Raw genomic sequence first — 19162 nt, forward strand, 5'->3', positions numbered from 1 at the left:
ATTTGTGACCCTGGAGCACAAAACCAGTCTTAAGTCGCTGGGGTATATTTGTAGCAATAGCCAAAAATACATTGTACACTCTAAAAAATGCTGGGTTAAATACAACCCAGTGCTGGGTAAAATAGGGACAAACCCAGCAATTGGGTTGTTTTGACCCAGCGGTTGGGTTACTACCCAGAAGGTTGGGTTAAACATTTAACCCAACCGCTGGGTCAAAACAGCCCAATTGCTGGGTTTGTCCCTATTTTACCCAGCACTGGGTTGTATTTAACCCAGCATTTTTTAGAGTGTATGGGTCAAAATTATCGATTTTTCTTTTATGCCAAAAATCATATTAAGTAAACTTCATGTTCCATGAAGATATTTTGTACATTTCCTACCGTAAATCTATCAAAACTTAATTTTTGATTAGTAATATGCATTCCTAAGGACTTAATTTGGACAACTTTAAAGGCGATTTTCTCAAAATATATATATTTTTTGCACCCTCAGATTCCAGATTTTCAAATAGTTGTATCTCAGCTAAATTTTGTCCTATCCTAACAAACCATACATCAATGGAAAGCTTATTTCTTCAGCTTTCAGGTGATGTATAGCCTAAATCTCAATTTCGATAAAACTAACCCTTATGACTGGTTTTGTGGTCCAGGCTCACATATTCTGAAAATACATACGTAAAAGTTTTTAAATACTCCTCCCGTTTTCCACTGGACAGAAAAACATAGTTCTTCTGCCCCCAAATCACTTAATGCTGAGCCAAAAATCAGAGCATTGTTTGCATAGCACCATAGAGTCCCAGCATTTTTTTTTTTCAGGGGAATTAACATATGAATGGCTTACCAATGATGATCATATCTTACTAAATTACTATATATATATATATATATATATATATATATATGACCCTCATCATATTTAGCTGAGATAGAACAAATAATTTTAACATAAAAAAATTGCACCCGTCAGCTTTAAGGAGCACAGTGTTTGGGGAGGGTTCTTCACTACAGCATGAGTGTGAAGGTGGTTCTGAGGAGGACAGCTCCAGTCATCTCTGCCGAGCCACAACCGAACTACAGCGAGTAGTTCCCCCCCCCAACATAAGTGAGCATTATGGATTAATGGAGGGGAGGCGACTGTAAATCACCACTCTTGTGCTGATTTGGATTTAAACGCTGGACAGATAAATTGTCATTTGAGGAGAGTAGCAGGCGAGCCGGTACAATGGATACGAACATGCGCAAATTTACGGTGAGAAGATGGTTTTCCGTGTACCTGCGCAGAAAGTCGCGATCCAAAAGCTCGAGTTTATGCAAACTAGAGGTGGGTATCACTTCATTGGCTTCGTTTACCAACCTGTGTGTCTTATTTATTGAATTAAAGGTCTTGAGTGCCTGTAAACAATGTCGAAATCTGACGGTTGCGGTGTAAAGTTGTGATGAAGTGCGAAATGTGAAAACGCAACGTCAAATATTTCAGTGTTCAGTGTTGCCGAGATTTATTAACAAAGCTCTTATTTTGTTATTTACATCAAACATGCATTGCATTTTAGATTAGATTTCTCATAGGTTTTGGTTTGAAATAGCCTGAACTGAACTAGTCAAAGAAAAGCATAGGCTAGCCTCTAGGGATATGTAGCCTATAGAGAAGTCCCCATAATTTGGAACCCATCCTGAAGGATCCTAATGGGAGCAAAGAAACCACTAAAATCAAATAAGATCCCACTGCTGTTCTTACAGTATTTATTGTTTCCTTTTGTATGTTGTGTATCTTTACACGTTGCATATATTGTATGGGGTTAACTGCAGCAGGACAATTTCACAAAGCTGTAAGAGTTTTAAAAGAGTTTCTTTAAATTTTTGTGTTGTCCTATACAGGAGCATTTCATCGCTGGTTTATAAAGCTTTTGGGACCCTAATAGTTTGATCGGGACTTGACACTGACACTGCAAAAACAGTAAAAATTCTGTTTTTTATTTTATTGCACAATATTTGACATATTTTATAGGTAAAAACAACAGAAATGTATTGCACATAAACCATCACATTCGTTTATGTTGTATATTTGAAAAAAAAAAAATGTTATCAGGTAGATTTAGAGTTATGTATGTTGCATTTACTCTGATGGTGTTTTGTCTCTGTGTGGGCAAAACTCTACACTCTAATTATTATCTACACTCTACACTAATTATTCATTTTAATATTATTATTGCCCACTATTTCTGGAGAGTTTTTTTGTGTGGCCTTCCTTTGTATACTACCTGTTATTATCAGCACATTTTACAGTAAAGAAGAAAAGAAGGCTTTAATAGCTGAAAAAAGTAAGTCTACTGTTAGAACTGTACAGTTAGAATCTTTACAATATACTCATCAAAATGATTTTACATTATGCCTTTAACAATGTCACTGTTCTGCCAGTTCTTCCAGCCACAACATCCAGTATTAACTCCAGAATGTTTTTTTTTAAATAGTATAATGCATAATTTTTTAAGTATAATTAGGCTCAAGATTGAACTACTTTTATAAATGTTATTCAATTATTATTATACAATTTTAGACCAATTCTCATCAGATGCAGTACACACCAATCTAGACACACCAAGTAGAAGCAGTAAACAACAGCATGTCCTGGTTAGATTTCTAACAGATGTGGACCCTTCGTCATTCAGTCCTGTGTTGTTTTTGATGAACCCTTAAATGTCTGCTGGCAACAATGATCAAACCTGACATACCTGTCTCTCAGTATTAATAGTTAAGGCTTCAGAAGAGTTGCATTCCATGAAGCATCTGTGCCCTTGCCCTGATGTCCACTGGATGATGAAATGGACCCAACTTTTATGTCTGTTGTTTCTGATAACTTTACACTAAACTGATGTGTGTGTCTGGAATAATGATAGAACACATTTAGGCTAGCATGTTGTGTTCAGTTTAGCATCTCATGGAAAAGTTTGTGTGTGTGTGTGTGTATACTAGCTTGTAATTTAAGCACTTGTTAGTTTTTGTTTCTTTATGGATGACATTTACTTTGTCTTTTTGCAATATTTAAGGAGAAAAGCTTTCTTTTTCAGTGTTAAGCAGCTAAATGTTGCAACTGTTGTCAGAAATGAATTTCTGAAGGTTTAAAGCTCCACCCATGCACCACTGAACTTGACAAAACTCTAGACACAGCCTTTTGAAATGATGGGTCATGGAATGTTCTATGAAATCCATATGCTGTTTATTTTTAGATTAGCAAAGTACTGCACTCTACAAACTAAATGACCACATTTAGCCTGCATCATTGTCATTAAGATCCATATTCTGAATGGTGTTTATTCTGAAAAGATGTGTGCTTCAAGATCTGCCTATTCCAAATTAACTATCGCATGCACATTCTTTCCCCACTATTATGTCTTCACTGTTGAAATGGTAAACATTTCACAATGTTTGTTAATTCCAGACAGTAATTAAAGGAACTCATTATTTCTCAAATGTATTCCTGGCAACAGCACAGTGAATGGGAATATGTGAAACATTAGACACTCACCTGTCTGTATATTGGATATATTTTGATTTCTTTTCATGTTCATCAAATTGAAAATCAGTTTTCAAAAACTCTCCATGTCTCATAGCACAAATTGCTTTTGTTTGGACATGCACAGAAATAAACAAACCATGTTCAAGATAAGCAGTTTACATGATGCAGAATTCCGATTAATACAAGTATATGGACGCTTTTCACATTTCCAGGTTCCTCAGAAGCGGAAGTCATCGTAGTTGGGTAGTAACAGTAATGGGAGACTACGTCAAATATATATTTTGCATTCACATTTTGCTCAAATAGCAAAAGAAACACTTCACAGCAATGTTTTCACAACTTTCAAAATAAGGAAACAGATACGTTTTACTTTGCTGATGACTGCTGAAACATCACAGTCTGTGAAAAGGGCCCATTGTCAGTTGGTTTCATATTTCTAGAGGATTAATCAAGTTATGTTGATCAGGTTAATGCATTTACAGGACACATACAGAGTATGAATTTGACCAAATTTTTATGTGCATGCAGACATGGTCAATGATAGTGATGTTTAGCTCTAAATGTCCGACACATTGAGTCTAATAGAGAAGCAGAAATAGATGTCCTTCATTCATCTTCTTCAGGTTATGATCCTCAGGCAATTATAAAATCCAACTGTGTACAAAAGGTGTTTTCTACCACCTTAATAAATGTATGTATTGGCTCTAGATTTGAAATGTCAGTAATTCTGAGCATTATGAGTTTAGATGCTCATTCACAGTGTTTTGAGAAGGTCTTGGTAACCTTTACTGCAGATAAAGACAGTCTGCGGTCACAGAACCCTGGAGAGCTGATCGTATTTAAACACCAGTGATAAGTCTAGTCAGCATATAACACAGCCCGGGAAATGAAATGGCTGGAGTAAATTAGTTAGTGCTAGCACAGGCCCATCACTAAGCTTAGCTTTGAAGTCATCAGGTTTGGCAAAAGCAATCATGTGGAGGTAAAATGATAAGAAGACATGTTTAATTAAATGTGAGGTCAGTAATCAGCATTGCACAATGCAAGACGAAAAGATCAGTGAATGATGTCAGTCTTTGATGTAATAGCAAACGACTGCCCAATGTGATGCTTACATGCAATATATTGCATTGGGTTTTAGTGTTGTGGTTTTTGATTTATGATTATTTTAAATGAATAGTTCAACCAGAAAATTTACTCACCATCAAGCCATCCAAGATGTAGATGAGTTTGTTTCTTCGTGAGAACAGATTTGGAGAAATTTAACATTACATCACTTGCTCACAAATGGATCCTCTGCAGTGAATGGGTGCCGTCAAAATGAGAGTCCAAACAGCTGATAAAAACATCACAATAATCCACACTACTCCAGTCCATCAATTAATATCTTGTGAAGTAAAAAAGCATTGTAATAACCAGTACTTGTTTGCAATAAAGAAATCCATCTAGATGGTTTTAACTTCAAAGTGTTAATTCTGGCTAAAATATGAGTCCTCTATCCATAATATTGCTTTCTCTATTGAAAAAGTCATCTCGTCTGAATCAGGAGAGAAGTATGCACTGTTCAAGCACAGTTTACAATTCAAACAGTCAAAAACATTTCTAAACGAACATATGTATAAAACATAAAAACAGGTAATGGACTTCCTCTCTGGAGTAAACATCATTATGGTTTGAAGAAAACGTCTTAATGATAAATTAGTTTTTTTTTACAAACATGAAGCTAACAGTAATCGATGGACTGATGTCATGTGGATTATTTATATTTGAATTGAATTCTGCCAAAGTGCGCGTTTGTAATTGTTCGTTAAATGCGTAACGTTAATTACGTGAGTACAGGTCTGAAAATAATATATGAAAAACAAAATTATTTTACATAACAAAAACATTATAGCTTATATTTGTTAAGTATATTTTTTAATTAATGTAAAAACTAAAATGAATGGTAAAACTGAAAGTTATTTTTAAAATTGTGTTCAGCATGGTGGGCCGCATTTGAATTTGTGACGGGTCGCGGGTTGAGAACCACTGTAATAGAAACTTTAATGCTTTGTTTGAAAGAAAAATATATATTGTATCTTTTTCTCATATCGAACTTTCCAGACAGAGTAGGCTGACCAGGCAGGTGTTTATCCAGCTAAATCATCCTAGACCAGCGGTTCTTAATCCTGGTCCTTGCGACCCCCCACTCTGCACATTTATGTTTCTCTTACCACTTCAGGTGTTTGTTCCATTCGACTGTAAGTGCCCTGCGAAGTGGACATCACAGGATATTCCGCCATGATTCCAGTTCGAAAGAAGCGTATGTTCCATTCAAAGGGTATTAAAGTGCGCGAGATGTGATTTCTATGCAAATCTCATGATTACGGTTAAAAACCCCTTTACACTTCTGTAGTAAGTTTTGTCTGTGTGTGGAGACACTGCAGGCAGTGGTGTAGCGCAAATCTGTGTTCTTGAGTGAAGTAAACTTCAGCCAATTTCCCGTGTGCAGGGGGTAGAGAGCAGTGAACACTATGTAGGTAACATGTCAATCGGAACACCGTTCATTCACGGAGTTCTCTTCTAACGAGCTGGTTATCTGTATCAGGTGTGTTAAAGGGGTCATATGATGCTGCTAAAAATAACATTATTTTGTGTATTTGGTGTAATGAAATGTGTTTATGGACTTCCTCTCTGGAGTAAACATCATTATGGTTTGAAGAAAACGTCTTAATGATAAATTAGTTTTTTTTTACAAACATGAAGCTAACAGTAATCGATGGACTGATGTCATGTGGATTATTTATATTTGAATTGAATTCTGCCAAAGTGCGCGTTTGTAATTGTTCGTTAAATGCGTAACGTTAATTACGTGAGTACAGGTCTGAAAATAATATATGAAAAACAAAATTATTTTACATAACAAAAACATTATAGCTTATATTTGTTAAGTATATTTTTTAATTAATGTAAAAACTAAAATGAATGGTAAAACTGAAAGTTATTTTTAAAATTGTGTTCAGCATGGTGGGCCGCATTTGAATTTGTGACGGGTCGCGGGTTGAGAACCACTGTAATAGAAACTTTAATGCTTTGTTTGAAAGAAAAATATATATTGTATCTTTTTCTCATATCGAACTTTCCAGACAGAGTAGGCTGACCAGGCAGGTGTTTATCCAGCTAAATCATCCTAGACCAGCGGTTCTTAATCCTGGTCCTTGCGACCCCCCACTCTGCACATTTATGTTTCTCTTACCACTTCAGGTGTTTGTTCCATTCGACTGTAAGTGCCCTGCGAAGTGGACATCACAGGATATTCCGCCATGATTCCAGTTCGAAAGAAGCGTATGTTCCATTCAAAGGGTATTAAAGTGCGCGAGATGTGATTTCTATGCAAATCTCATGATTACGGTTAAAAACCCCTTTACACTTCTGTAGTAAGTTTTGTCTGTGTGTGGAGACACTGCAGGCAGTGGTGTAGCGCAAATCTGTGTTCTTGAGTGAAGTAAACTTCAGCCAATTTCCCGTGTGCAGGGGGTAGAGAGCAGTGAACACTATGTAGGTAACATGTCAATCGGAACACCGTTCATTCACGGAGTTCTCTTCTAACGAGCTGGTTATCTGTATCAGGTGTGTTAAAGGGGTCATATGATGCTGCTAAAAATAACATTATTTTGTGTATTTGGTGTAGTGAAATGTGTTTAAGCGGTTTAAGGTTCAAAAAACACATTATTTTCCACATACTGTACATTATTGTTTCTCCTCTATGCCCCGCCTTTTTGAAACGCGTTGATTTGTACAAAGCTCATCGGTCTGAAAAGCGAGGTGTGCTGTGAAAATTGAAATCGCATCATATGACCCCTTTAAACAAGAGAGACATGCAAAATATGCAGAGCAGGGTGTCACGAGGACCAGGATTAAGAACCGCTATCCTAGACCTATAAGCAGTCAAGTAAACTACCAGCATTTTTTTGTTCTCACCCCTTAAACAAGCTTTCAGCCAGTGAATCCATGAGAATCGTTTTAATCTACAGGAGACAGGCATTTATGCAATATTTTTTTTTATTTTTAATTTTGTGCCAGGAGACACCTGGGAGGATATTAAGCGATCAGGAAAAGGCTCAATCTCTGATGTGCCTCATGTGGTTCCCATCAAACTATTTCAGCTACAAAAACACCTAAAATATCAACCCTTCAATTTCAGTAAATTAGTATACACAGATGGCATAAGAAGAATAGTGAAATATTTGTCTCTTAAGATTGAATGCTAAAAAAACATTTACCTGAGGTAAAAAAAGGAGAAGAATGGCAAAGAAAAAAAGCTCAGAACAGCATGAGGGAGATAATTAGCCCTCAAAGGCATTATTATTTAACCTCTTATTTTCCATTCAGTTTTTGAGATCTTTATCCTATTCAGTCTCATTGTTTATACGTAGGTATTAAAAATACAAAGTCGTTAATTGAGTCACTATGAAATCTACAATTCCTCACAGTTCCCATAGGTAGCATAAACAAAGCAATATTTTTTCATAAAACAAACGACATTGTTCTGCTATGGTAATAACATCTTTATCTGTGTTTACAAAATCAAAGAAATACGGACATGAATAGAGAATGAGATGAGAATATAAAGGTCACAAATGACTGCATCTGTTTACAGAGGACAATTTTGAATTTTTTCTCTCCTTGTTGTTGTACTAGACGCGTATATTGGCCTGATGTATTTCTTTATTTAAAATTCATTATGTTGATGATACCAGGTAGCTATTGCCATATCATATGCTCTTTGAAGAAGCCAGATTTCAGTAATCCTTTTTTTGTAAAGGAAGCCATGTAATTCTGCTCTCAACATTATGTATTCAGGGTTACGTGTAGATTCATCTATAATTTGATGCATGTTAAGTTTATTAACAATTCATCACATGGCTAATCTACTTATGCAAGAGCTGAAGTCAAATCTAAGCTAAAGTCCAGGCATTCATTTCTATACAGGGATCTAACAGATCTGAATCCATATCAGGTTATGTAATGCTGTCCAGATTGTCACGTGTCAGATTTGCAAAGGTACTATAGATTTTATTATGACACATGGGTAATTACTTCAGCAAAATTGAACATGCCAAGAACTGCTGGGAATTATATTGTAAAAAATAATGTGAAATAATAGAGTACTTACGTCGACAATAAAAGCTCTAATCTGTCTGAGTGCAATGATTTTACAGTGATGTGTTGACTGAAAACAGTGCAGTGGCTATTTAATTTTGAAGTGAAATTGAACTAAAATAGGAGTGTTTGGATGGCTGTGCTAATTGTTTTGAAAGCATTGACCTTAGTTTGTTGAAATGTGTAAAATATATCCATGATTATGTAAAAATATATCTTATACATCTATCTTATAAGTTCTGCTCTATAGCTTTTGTCGATAATTTTTGAATGCAATAACAAGACATTATAGGCCATGCATTACAGAGATTTGACAACAGTGAAGGGAGTTTTAGGCCTTGTGCTGTGCAAAAGAACACCCCTTAATTGTGGAAAAATCTCTGCAGTGCACAGCTTTGCTTCATTTTGACACAAAGGACTGGAATTCTGACTAAAATTGATCAAATTTGAATTGTTGTGAGCATAAATCAGTGATTACTGGATATTTGTATTTAGATGTATGGCTTGTTATAGCAATGTCATACTGTGTTGCTTGTGCTGTAGGACTATTCTTATTTAATAAAGTGAGTTTACATGCTCTTTGTGGCAGATTGTGAGCTCTCACGCACAGACAGAAGCTGGTCTAGTGTGTAGGCTGGTGTAGAGCATCTAAGATATTACTATACCACACTGTGCCGTATTTCAAGATCCATCTTTAGATTACAGTACCATCACAGCAGTCCTGCCCGCAGTAAAATGTAAATAGATTTTTGGCACTAGAATTGAAGGAGAATTAAAGAAAAAACATATTCACTAAAAATAAACTGTGCTTGCTGAAAGTGTTGTTTATCTGCATGCACTGTCTGGTGTTGTTTTAGCACCCAATTTATATCATAAAAAATGAACCTTTCACCTTATTGCCCTTTTTTTTCTAAGCCATCAAGCAACCCATCAGATCTGAAATGCAGGTCATACCAGCTCACTTTCATCATGCTGTTGATATCCAGTGATGTGTTTAGACAGGGCTCTGATCTACAGTGTTTACCATCTCTATCTAGAGCTGGTCCCACTGAGTATTTATATGTGATTTATTCATATCACTTTTAATTTTCAAGTCTTTCCAAAATGAGCCATAGAGATGGTTCAGCTGAAAATAACATCAGAAGTTTTGGCTTTTAAAGCAGAATCTTGAAAATGAAATGGAACCTAATAAGTGACTAATTTTAAAGCTAAATGTATCAATTCTGTATCTCATACACACAAAGCATATGGGATACTTAATTTGAGTGGAATTTGGAGGTTTAGCTAAGCTAAAGTAGCATTTTACAATTTTTTTTCACTGCCTCGCTACTAGAGGAACGTCTAAATGTGAATAAAAAAAGAAAACCAAACAATTTAACATAAAACAAAATTAAACACACTCTTGTTTAAATGCACTGTCACTCATTAAATGTGAATTTGGCCAAAAGTAATTATCTTAGAAGGCTGCATAATTGCTGCCTTTCATTTGAAACAGACTTCACGTGAGGAGTGATTATAATGTCATACAATTCACAATGGGTTTGTATTGACCCTCTGTTGAGCAAAATAAAATGAATTTAGTGTCTGTTTGTTTTTGATTGCAGTAGCACAGCTTTTGCACAATCAAAAGAAAATTCTTTTGTGAGATGAGTCTGAAAATGGAACCACTCAGGCCGAATCCTAAATTGAAAACAAAATTGAAAAGCCTGTTTGGTTTGTTGACAAGTGGAAGGCAATTTTTCCTTATAAGTGACAAATTCAAAATCAATTTTCATAGATAATTTCCTTGCACTTAAATTGAATTCAGCCTATAAGAGTAATTTGATTATATAAGGCCGAGTCCAGGACTAGTTGTCACACTACTGTAAATATTTCTCAAGATTTGTCATATAGATGTCACATGTTTATACAATCCACAACTCTTAAACTTCCCCATGTGACAACTACCCCCAGTCTCTGCTGTATCATTTCCATCCCCATGATCCAAAGGTGAAATATCACCAAAGCAGAGTTTAAATTCATCATCATATTCTGCTGACGATCATGATGATTTCTCATGAGGCTCTTTTGCTTGGCTTGGCTTTTATGTGCGTAGCTCAACAGGAGCTGTCAGAATTGTTAATCAGGCCTCAGTGCTGAAGGTGAAGATTGTTTATCCTCAGTGTACTGATTATCACGTCACAGGAGTGGCCCAGGCTGGACTGTAGTTATGTAACGCAGCTGCACATTTATTTATTCGTTTGCGTGGCGTGCCATAAGCCGGTTTAAGCTGTGTCAGTCCCAGTGCATCATTCAGCTGTGCTCAGCGTTTGAGTTCACAGGCACATTTCTGCAGTGTGGCAGTCCAGACTGTCCCCTCTGCAGGCACCCACCCTCACTGCCGGGGTACCTGGCACAGACCCACAGAGAGAGAGAGAGAGAGGGCTGTTATTGGGAGATGACTGCATTTGGAACACAACTGACCCATCGCTACGCTCCTTGGTTACTGTTACTTACTCAGACAAACAGTACAGAACAGAATTAAATTGGAGATTTCTGTTATTTTCAATCAAATGTGCCCATAAAGTGGTAAAAATTGAATATATATTTAATTTGTGTGAAAACAGCAGCTGTGGCTGCCAGAACTTTACCATAAAAAATACAGCAGCAACATTTAAAAAATATATAAATATGTATATGTATAATTTTTTTGACATCCACTTTAAAAACACAGAAAAAAGCTGAGGTAAATAATTTATAAAATGTTATACACACAAAACAGCATCATGACACTAAAATAATGCAAAAACATGTAACAAATCCTAATGTACATAAATAATATGAAAACAAACTAGAAGAAACATAGTTATTTCAATAAAAAGAAACATTAAGTGTGATTTTTCTTTTTCACTTCCAAAAACTGTAGATTTAACAGTATTTTAATGTAAAACAACATGAAATGTCCCATTAGATATATTACACTTTTACAGAGTAAAGGAATTTTACCATAGTATTTTAACAGTTTTTACTGTTAAATTTGTATTCGTTTTTATTAATTTACCTTGGAGCAATTGTACTGTAAGTGTTTTTTACTGATGAACTCATTGAATGCATTTATTTAAATAAAATACATTTTAATGATACTTTTGATTGTGAACAGTATGTGTGTGTGTGTGTGTGTGTGTGTGTGTGCGACTAACCTCAGATTGTGCCAAGTAGACTGTCACTATAATTATACTGTAAATCACTTTGGATAAATCACAATCTGCTAATTACTTTTATACTAAAAATAAATCTGAACATGAACATGATATTTAACACTGCTTGTACACTGTAAAGGTTCTTACTTTAAGGAGCTATTTCTAACTGATAAAGATGTCATGAATGATTTATAGTTTAAATTCTATTATAATGTTTCTAATGTTTTTTTTTTCTTCTCCAAAATCATCCAGATATATTTATGTTGTTTGTGAACTAATCCCTAATGCCATAGTACTCTATGAAATCACAAATCCCAGACAAACCTGCAGTCTTTAGCTACATTTTCTGTATCAAGTTCAAGGAAAAATATGCTAACTAGATATACTGTACATCTGAGTTTAACGGGCTATCAGAAAAGAAAAAATGTAGGGCTGGGACTAGGTTACATGCATCGATTGTTGATTGGATTTTGAGATGTGGCTATTTCAGAAATGTTTGCATCTTGAACAGTGTATGTCTCTGTGCTCTACTTTTGGGTGTAGTTTAGAGCATTATCAAATTAGCCAAAATATTTAAACAGAGTCAAGTACCAAGGGTATGTAGCTCTTTGTAAATGATAGGTTTTCTAATTCTGCTGAAATCTGTGGCGCTTTCTGCAGGTTCCACACGGACCTGTGATTCTGATTGTTATTTGTATATTGCGCGGTTTTGCTTTGTAAAAACAAAAAGCACAGAGTAAATGAATCCTACACTGATGATCACACCATCTGAACCCTTTTCCTTGACCTGTTTACTACTGTTATTCATAATCCCAGCTGGCATCATATCACCAAATATGCTTAAACACACAGCTTTATGGCAAAACCATTTGTTTATTTTCCTCTGAGCCGTGCCATCTGTTGCCTTTGCAGGATGACAGCATCTTAAAGGAGTTTGATATCAGCCATCATGTGAAGGAGGGCTTTGAGAAAGCAGACCCATCACAATTTGAGCTGCTCAAGGTGTTGGGTCAGGGCTCCTACGGAAAGGTGAGCTTTGAAAATGCTGCGTCTGACTTCTTCTCTGTGTGGTACTATAATGCAGACTCATCGATTGCTAAAATTAGAGATGCCATTTGTTTGGATGTAATTTTGTTAATGCAAGTGGAGTTTGGGGTAATGGATGTAAAACCATTTTCAGTGTCCTTTTAAACCCTTCATTTGAAATTTAGAGAGTCAGGATTTACTTTACATACTATTAAATGATTATCCCTTGTCTCAAAACAAAAAATAACAGCCTGTTCTAAAAAAATAGTAAGCTGTATGCAGGCAGCACATTATAATTGCATGATCAGCACAAAGGCCATTCAGTAAGGTAGGCTGCATTATCAGAGATACGTTTGGAGAAATTTTAAGGTAGCATCACATTTTTTTTTAGCAGAGGAGGCAATTCCAGAATGCAATGCATTGATCTTAATTTAGAAAAAAATAAAAAATAAAATCCAAGATGGCAGTATAATATAATTAATTATAATTAAAATTCATTCACTACTAAAAATTATGTGTGCTGTGTATTTTGTTTAATAGAGTACTGCATTGTTAGCTTAGCAACATGCTAATGCCAAATTCCACTGAAATCAATTGTGTGTTGACTCTTCTGGGCTATTTATATGCGTTCCTTCCTATTTAGAATATTTCAGATTAATCATTCATGTTCCATGTTAGTTAGGATGTTGCCTTAGCTGGTTGTGTTGTGTCTTTAGAAGTCATATGATACTGTAGCTTTGTGTGAAGAAGACTGTTGAATTTTTAGCCTTGATGCCTTTAAATGCTGGCTGCATAGGCAGTTCACCAAGTTTTAGAGCATGTAAAGAATTTTCAAGAAAATTCTGTCTGTCAATCTTTACACAAAGCTGTCATACGTCCTAAAACGACTTCACATATACAGGTGCATCTCAATAAATTAGAATGTCGTGGAAAAGTTCATTTATTTCAGTAATATGGATATGTGGTCCTCTTTTATGATGTTTTTCCACCTTTTTTGGAGCTTGACAGACCCTGGACACTGACTAAGGACTTGTTTACACCTGGTCACTTGTGTGTTTTTAGTAAGCGGATAGCTATCTGATTTGTTAAAACGATTCCATTTACACTTGGCCACATAAATGTGTTTTCACAAAATGAAAATAAATCTGATCTTCAATTCCCATGCTATATGCTAATTCAATGAAACGTCGATCAAAAACATTAATGAAAGCAACAGATATGAGCTGCATTTGATTTATCTTCAGCTAAGCCCAAGATCAAAGCACAACAAGAGAGAACACTGGTAAAATAATCTAGTCTTAGTACTTTTTACAAAGATGAGAGTGTGTTTAGCATCTGCAACTTGCTTTCAGTTTCATTTGCGTCAGTTTGTGCGTCAGCTTGCTGAGGAGATACTTATCTGCGGTGACGCATGTTGCTGTCATATCCGGCTATAACGTCATATAGCCTATATTAGACGCTCTTACACTTTTATTTTTTTAAACATTTTGGGAGGAGCAAAATTTACATATGTGGTTTTAACATCCTATGTGGTTTTTTGACCTCACGTTTTATTTTACAGGTGTTCTTGGTTAGAAAAATCAAAGGTTCAGATACAGGACAACTCTATGCCATGAAGGTCTTAAAAAAAGCAACACTAAAAGGTAAAACTGACACTTAATTATGAGCTCTGAATTTTGATTTCTTCTGTACAATTTGTGTGCTTTGCATTTGTCAATCTTTGCCTAGTATGCACTGATGTAAAACCTGCAGTTATTTCACCGCAGCATGACATCTAACCTATGAGTCATAACTGAGCTGCTAGGAGATCTGAAGTGCTCTCTAGTTGATTTTTAAGGAGTATCTGAATCATCAAATTGTTTAACATGGGGAAAAGGTCCCCCTCAGACACCCAGGCAATTTTCCTGAGTGACAATTTTTCAGTATTGCGCACTTCAGATCCGTAGCTTCCCTGGAACAAAGACAATGAATTAATCTCAAACAATGAACAAAGCAGATAAACCTGAAGCCTTAAGCAGCAAACTTGACTTTCCTCATCACATTTTTTTTTTGCCTTTGTTTTTACACAACAAACACAAACACAAAACAGCAGTTATCATAGTGATTCATAATGCTCAGTTTGGAGTGGTAGTTTATTTCACAACCTGTTCACAACCCACATAACCTATTCACTCGATGTAACCATGGTTACATCCCAAAGTCTTTGCTCTTGTTGTGCAAGTTTTTCATGTGCGTGTGAATGAAAATAACAGTATTGTTAACTGTGGCACCTCACTGTCAGACCACAGCAGTGCTGCAGCTGTTACGTAAGACAGACCATTCAATGTAAAGCACGGTGTGAATGAAGCATCCAACATGCTGCTTTTGATTTCAGACTTGTCAAAGGTTTGTAGTTAAGTCCTGCAGGTTTAAAGTGAAGTCTGTCATTTTTTTATATTAATATTTACAGAATCAACTAAGAACAGGTCATTCATGTAAACACTGACTTTTAAAAATAATATAAATCATATCGGGCACAGTTCAGATCATCTTGCATGCATGTAAACAGCAAAAAGAATGAGATCTGATATTTTTCATTCACGTGGTTTTATATGGTGCATATCTAATTACTGTACTTATGTCTAAATGCCCATATCCGATCTTTTCTTAATAACCATGTTTAATAATCACTGTAATGTAATACTCATTTAGACATCCTCATATCCAAACTAGGATCTTGGGAGCTACAAGATGGCAGGCAGCTTTAAAATTTGTCAAGCAAACAACTTATTAATAGGGTGACAAATTATTAGTTTTTCTGCAAACATTTAAAGCAATGAGTAGTAACCACTTTGACATGCATATGAAGATGCAATCAGGTTATTTGTGGTCATATAAACCTGTTAACCCAATTGCCATTATTTGGTAGGAATCCATATAAATGTCACAGGCATTTTCTTGTTCTGGAGTGCGTTTCACAAAAGCAACTATGGTCGCAAGTTCCATCATTACCAATATAGTTCAATGGAACTTGCGACCATAGTTAGCTAACGTCTCGGTTACGTATGTAACCCTCGTTCCCTGAAGGAGGGAACGGAGACGTCACGTCGTGACCGACGAATTGGGATCTCGCTTCGAGAGACCAATTTACTTCGAGTGTAAACTAAACGAGCCAATGGACATTGATTGCATCCAGCTGCCGCTGATCACAGCGTGAGCATAAAAAGGTAGCCGGTGCAATGCATACGCAGCTGGATGCAATAGCCGGTAACCCAGCCGCTCAGCGGTGATACAGCAGCAGTGGTGACGGGACGTGACGTCTCCGTTCCCTCCTTCAGGAAACGAGGCCAAAGCACCATGGATCCTGCCCCTTCCAGTGTCCTGTGCGAGCCTCCTGCGCCCCCTTTTTGGGGTAGGCCGGGGCTCGCAACAAGAAGACCAGTTACCGTTGTCATAGCACTACCCACTCAGTGAGATTGGATAACACTGGGAAAACATACCTGTTCCACTTGGAACAGGAACGTTGTGGAAGCCCTATCCTTCCCGAAGGAGATTTCGGAAGCACTTACACATATGAACAACCGTTTAGGTGCATATGGAATATTAGAGGTGATTGTAACCCTCTTGGAAATGGCAGAAGACTGCCGGGGAACCACGGGCTCTGAGGCTATACCGTGGACTTTACACATATGGGATCCACTTAGGTCTCTACATATGGAACCCAGCCCTCTACCGGTTCTCATGGATTCATAGAGCGAGGGCCTGGCGCCAGATGTTCCACCACGTCTGGCTGCTGAGGGGATGGAGGAGCTCGACAGGGTCTACAGTACAGACTCTCTGGGGCGGTTTTAGCAAGCCGACACTAAACCGGGGCCTCTTATTGCTTCTACCCGTTTGAGGTGAGAACACAGGAGGGATCACAGTACCGGCTCCACATGAAGGCTATAGAATCTAGCGAATGTGTTGGGGGTCGCCCAGCCCGCAGCTCCACAAATATCTGTCAGTGAGGTGCCACAAGCCAACGCCCAGGAGGATGCAACACTTCTTGTAGAGTGAGCTCGCAACCTGAGCGGGCAGGGCACACCCTGTGCCTGGTAAGCCAGGGTGATGGCATCCACTATCCAGTGGGCCATCCTCTGCTTAGAGATGGAATTCCCCTTCTGCCGGCCTCTATAACAGACAAAGAGCTGGTCTGAGGTCCTAAAGCTTTGTGTCCGGTCTACGTACCATCTCAAGGCTCGGACGGGACAAAGCAAAGCTAGGGCTTGGTCTGCCTCCTCCAGGGGCAGCGCTTGCAGGCTCATCACCTGAGCCCTGAAGGGAGTAGTGGGAACCTTGGGCACATAGCCGGGGCCTCAGGATTACCTGGGAGTCAGCCGGCACAAAATCTAGGCACGAATCGTCGACCGAAAATGTGTGCAGGTCCCCTACCCTCTTGATGGAGACCAGTGCAAGCAGGAGCAGAGTTTTCATTGATAGAAACTTCAGCTCAACTGACTGCAAAGGCTCAAATGGACCCTGCTGTAGTGCTTTGAGCACTAGAGTCAGGTCTCAAGAGGGTATAGAGGGGGGCTGGGGAGGATTTAACCTTCTCGCCCCCCTAAGGAACCTGATGACCAGGTCATGCTTCCCTACCTACTTCTCTTCCACGGGGTCATGGTTAGCAGCAATCACAGCGACATAGACTTTAAGGGTGGAGGGAGACAGCCTTCGCTCCAACCCTTGCCAACCCTTGCTGCAAAAAGGAAAGCACGACCCTGATCGGGCATCTCTGGGGGTCTTCTCGGCGAGAAGAACTCCACTCGACGAAAAGGGTTCCACTTCAAGGCGTAAGCGTGGCTCGTAGACATTGCTTTCGCCGAAGTGATGGTGTCAACTACCTCCTGGGCTAGGACACCTAGAACCTCCGCGTCCTGTCCAGGGACCAGAAATGAAGTTTCCAGAGGTCTGGACACGGATGCCACAGGGTGCCCCGTCTCTGAGTCAGTAGATCCTTCCTCAGAGGAATCTGCCAGGGAGGGGCTGAGACAGGGACATCCTTCGAACGCGAACCGCAGAAATGGTCTGTGACACGGAAGGATCGACACATGAAAGTTAGCATCCTTCAGGTTGATCGCTGCAAACCAATTTCTGGGACGGATGCACCCGAAGATGTGTTTCTGTGTCAACATCTTGAACGGTAACCGGTGAAGGGCCTGGTTCAAGACACGCAGGTCCAAGATTGGTCGTAACCCACCGCCTTTCTTGGGTACAATGAAGTAGGGCCTGTAAAACCCCATCTTCATATCGGCTGGAGGGACCGGCTCTATCGCACCCTTCGCCAGTAGGACTGCGAACTTCACATGCAAGACAGGAGCATCGGCCGCCTTCACTGCCGTAAAGTAGATGCCACTGAACTTGGGGGGACGCCGGGCGAACTGAATCGCCTAGCCGAGGCTGATGGTCCGCAGAAGCCAGCGAGACGGGCTGGGTAGCGCTAGCCAGGCACCCAGATACCGTACAAGCAGGACCAGCGGAACCACCGCCATTCCCGCAGTGGGGCAGCGAGGTGGAACGCAGGGACCCAACTCGGGCGGCTCGTGGGCGGACCGAAGAGAAGTCTGAGTGTGCAGTGCAACACTTACCTGCTTCCACAGTTGGGTAGAGGGTGCGTGAGTAGGGCCTTTATTGACACTCTCAAACCACCCACTGCTGCCTGCTGGCGACAGAGGAGGATGAGTGTGGTCCGGTGTTGTCCGCGACTCTCAGTGCCCTCTTGGGACCCAGAGATAGAGAAAACTGCTCTTTTGTCAAGAATTTGGGTGCCATCGACCGTGAGGCAGACGGCGGGGCAAAATGAAACAAAAGATTCTCCACCCGGTCTTCCTCCGTGGGAGGGAGAGGTGCATTCACCATCTCCCAAAGAGCAGTTCCCTCCATCTCTGGGTCGCCCGTCTCAGGGCCGCTTGCTCTTCCACTTACCGCCAGGTTTGACGGGGGCCTGGACGGGCGGGGTGGCCTGCCTACACCCGGCTCCACGGTGCTGCTTGGCTGGAGACTGCTGCGGATGCGGCGCGGGAGCGGGGGCGGACGCAGGGGACCGCCCTCGGCGACGAGCAGGCTGGGGCGCTGCGGACGGGTGAAGGCAGCAGCTGCAGGATGTGATGAATCGCCTCAGTCTGCTTCTGTGCAGCCGAGAACTGCTGTGCAAAGCTCTCGACCGTGTTGCCGAAGAGGCCGGTCTGGGACACAGGGGCATTGAGGAACCGAACTTTGTCGGCGTCCCTCATGTCGGCCAGACACAGCCAGAGATGGCGTTCCTGGACCACAAGTGTGGACATCGC

General features: G+C 39.2%; 1 protein-coding gene across 1 annotated transcript in view; it reads left to right on the forward strand.

Annotated features, from left to right (window-relative positions):
* The first annotated feature begins 1130 nt into the window (after positions 1 to 1130).
* Positions 1131 to 19162, forward strand: part of rps6ka2 (ribosomal protein S6 kinase, polypeptide 2) — a 57506-nt gene continuing 39474 nt past the window's right edge. The window contains exons 1-3 of the mRNA XM_016505060.1: positions 1131 to 1320; positions 12747 to 12863; positions 14422 to 14503. Of these exons, the coding sequence (XP_016360546.1) occupies positions 1222 to 1320; positions 12747 to 12863; positions 14422 to 14503 (298 nt within the window). The 5' untranslated portion in view covers positions 1131 to 1221. The remainder of the gene's footprint in view (positions 1321 to 12746; positions 12864 to 14421; positions 14504 to 19162) is intronic.

This window comes from Sinocyclocheilus anshuiensis, unplaced genomic scaffold (genome assembly GCF_001515605.1).
Source record: "Sinocyclocheilus anshuiensis isolate Anshui unplaced genomic scaffold, SAMN03320099.WGS_v1.1 scaffold6, whole genome shotgun sequence".
NCBI classification, from domain to species: Eukaryota; Metazoa; Chordata; class Actinopteri; order Cypriniformes; family Cyprinidae; genus Sinocyclocheilus; species Sinocyclocheilus anshuiensis.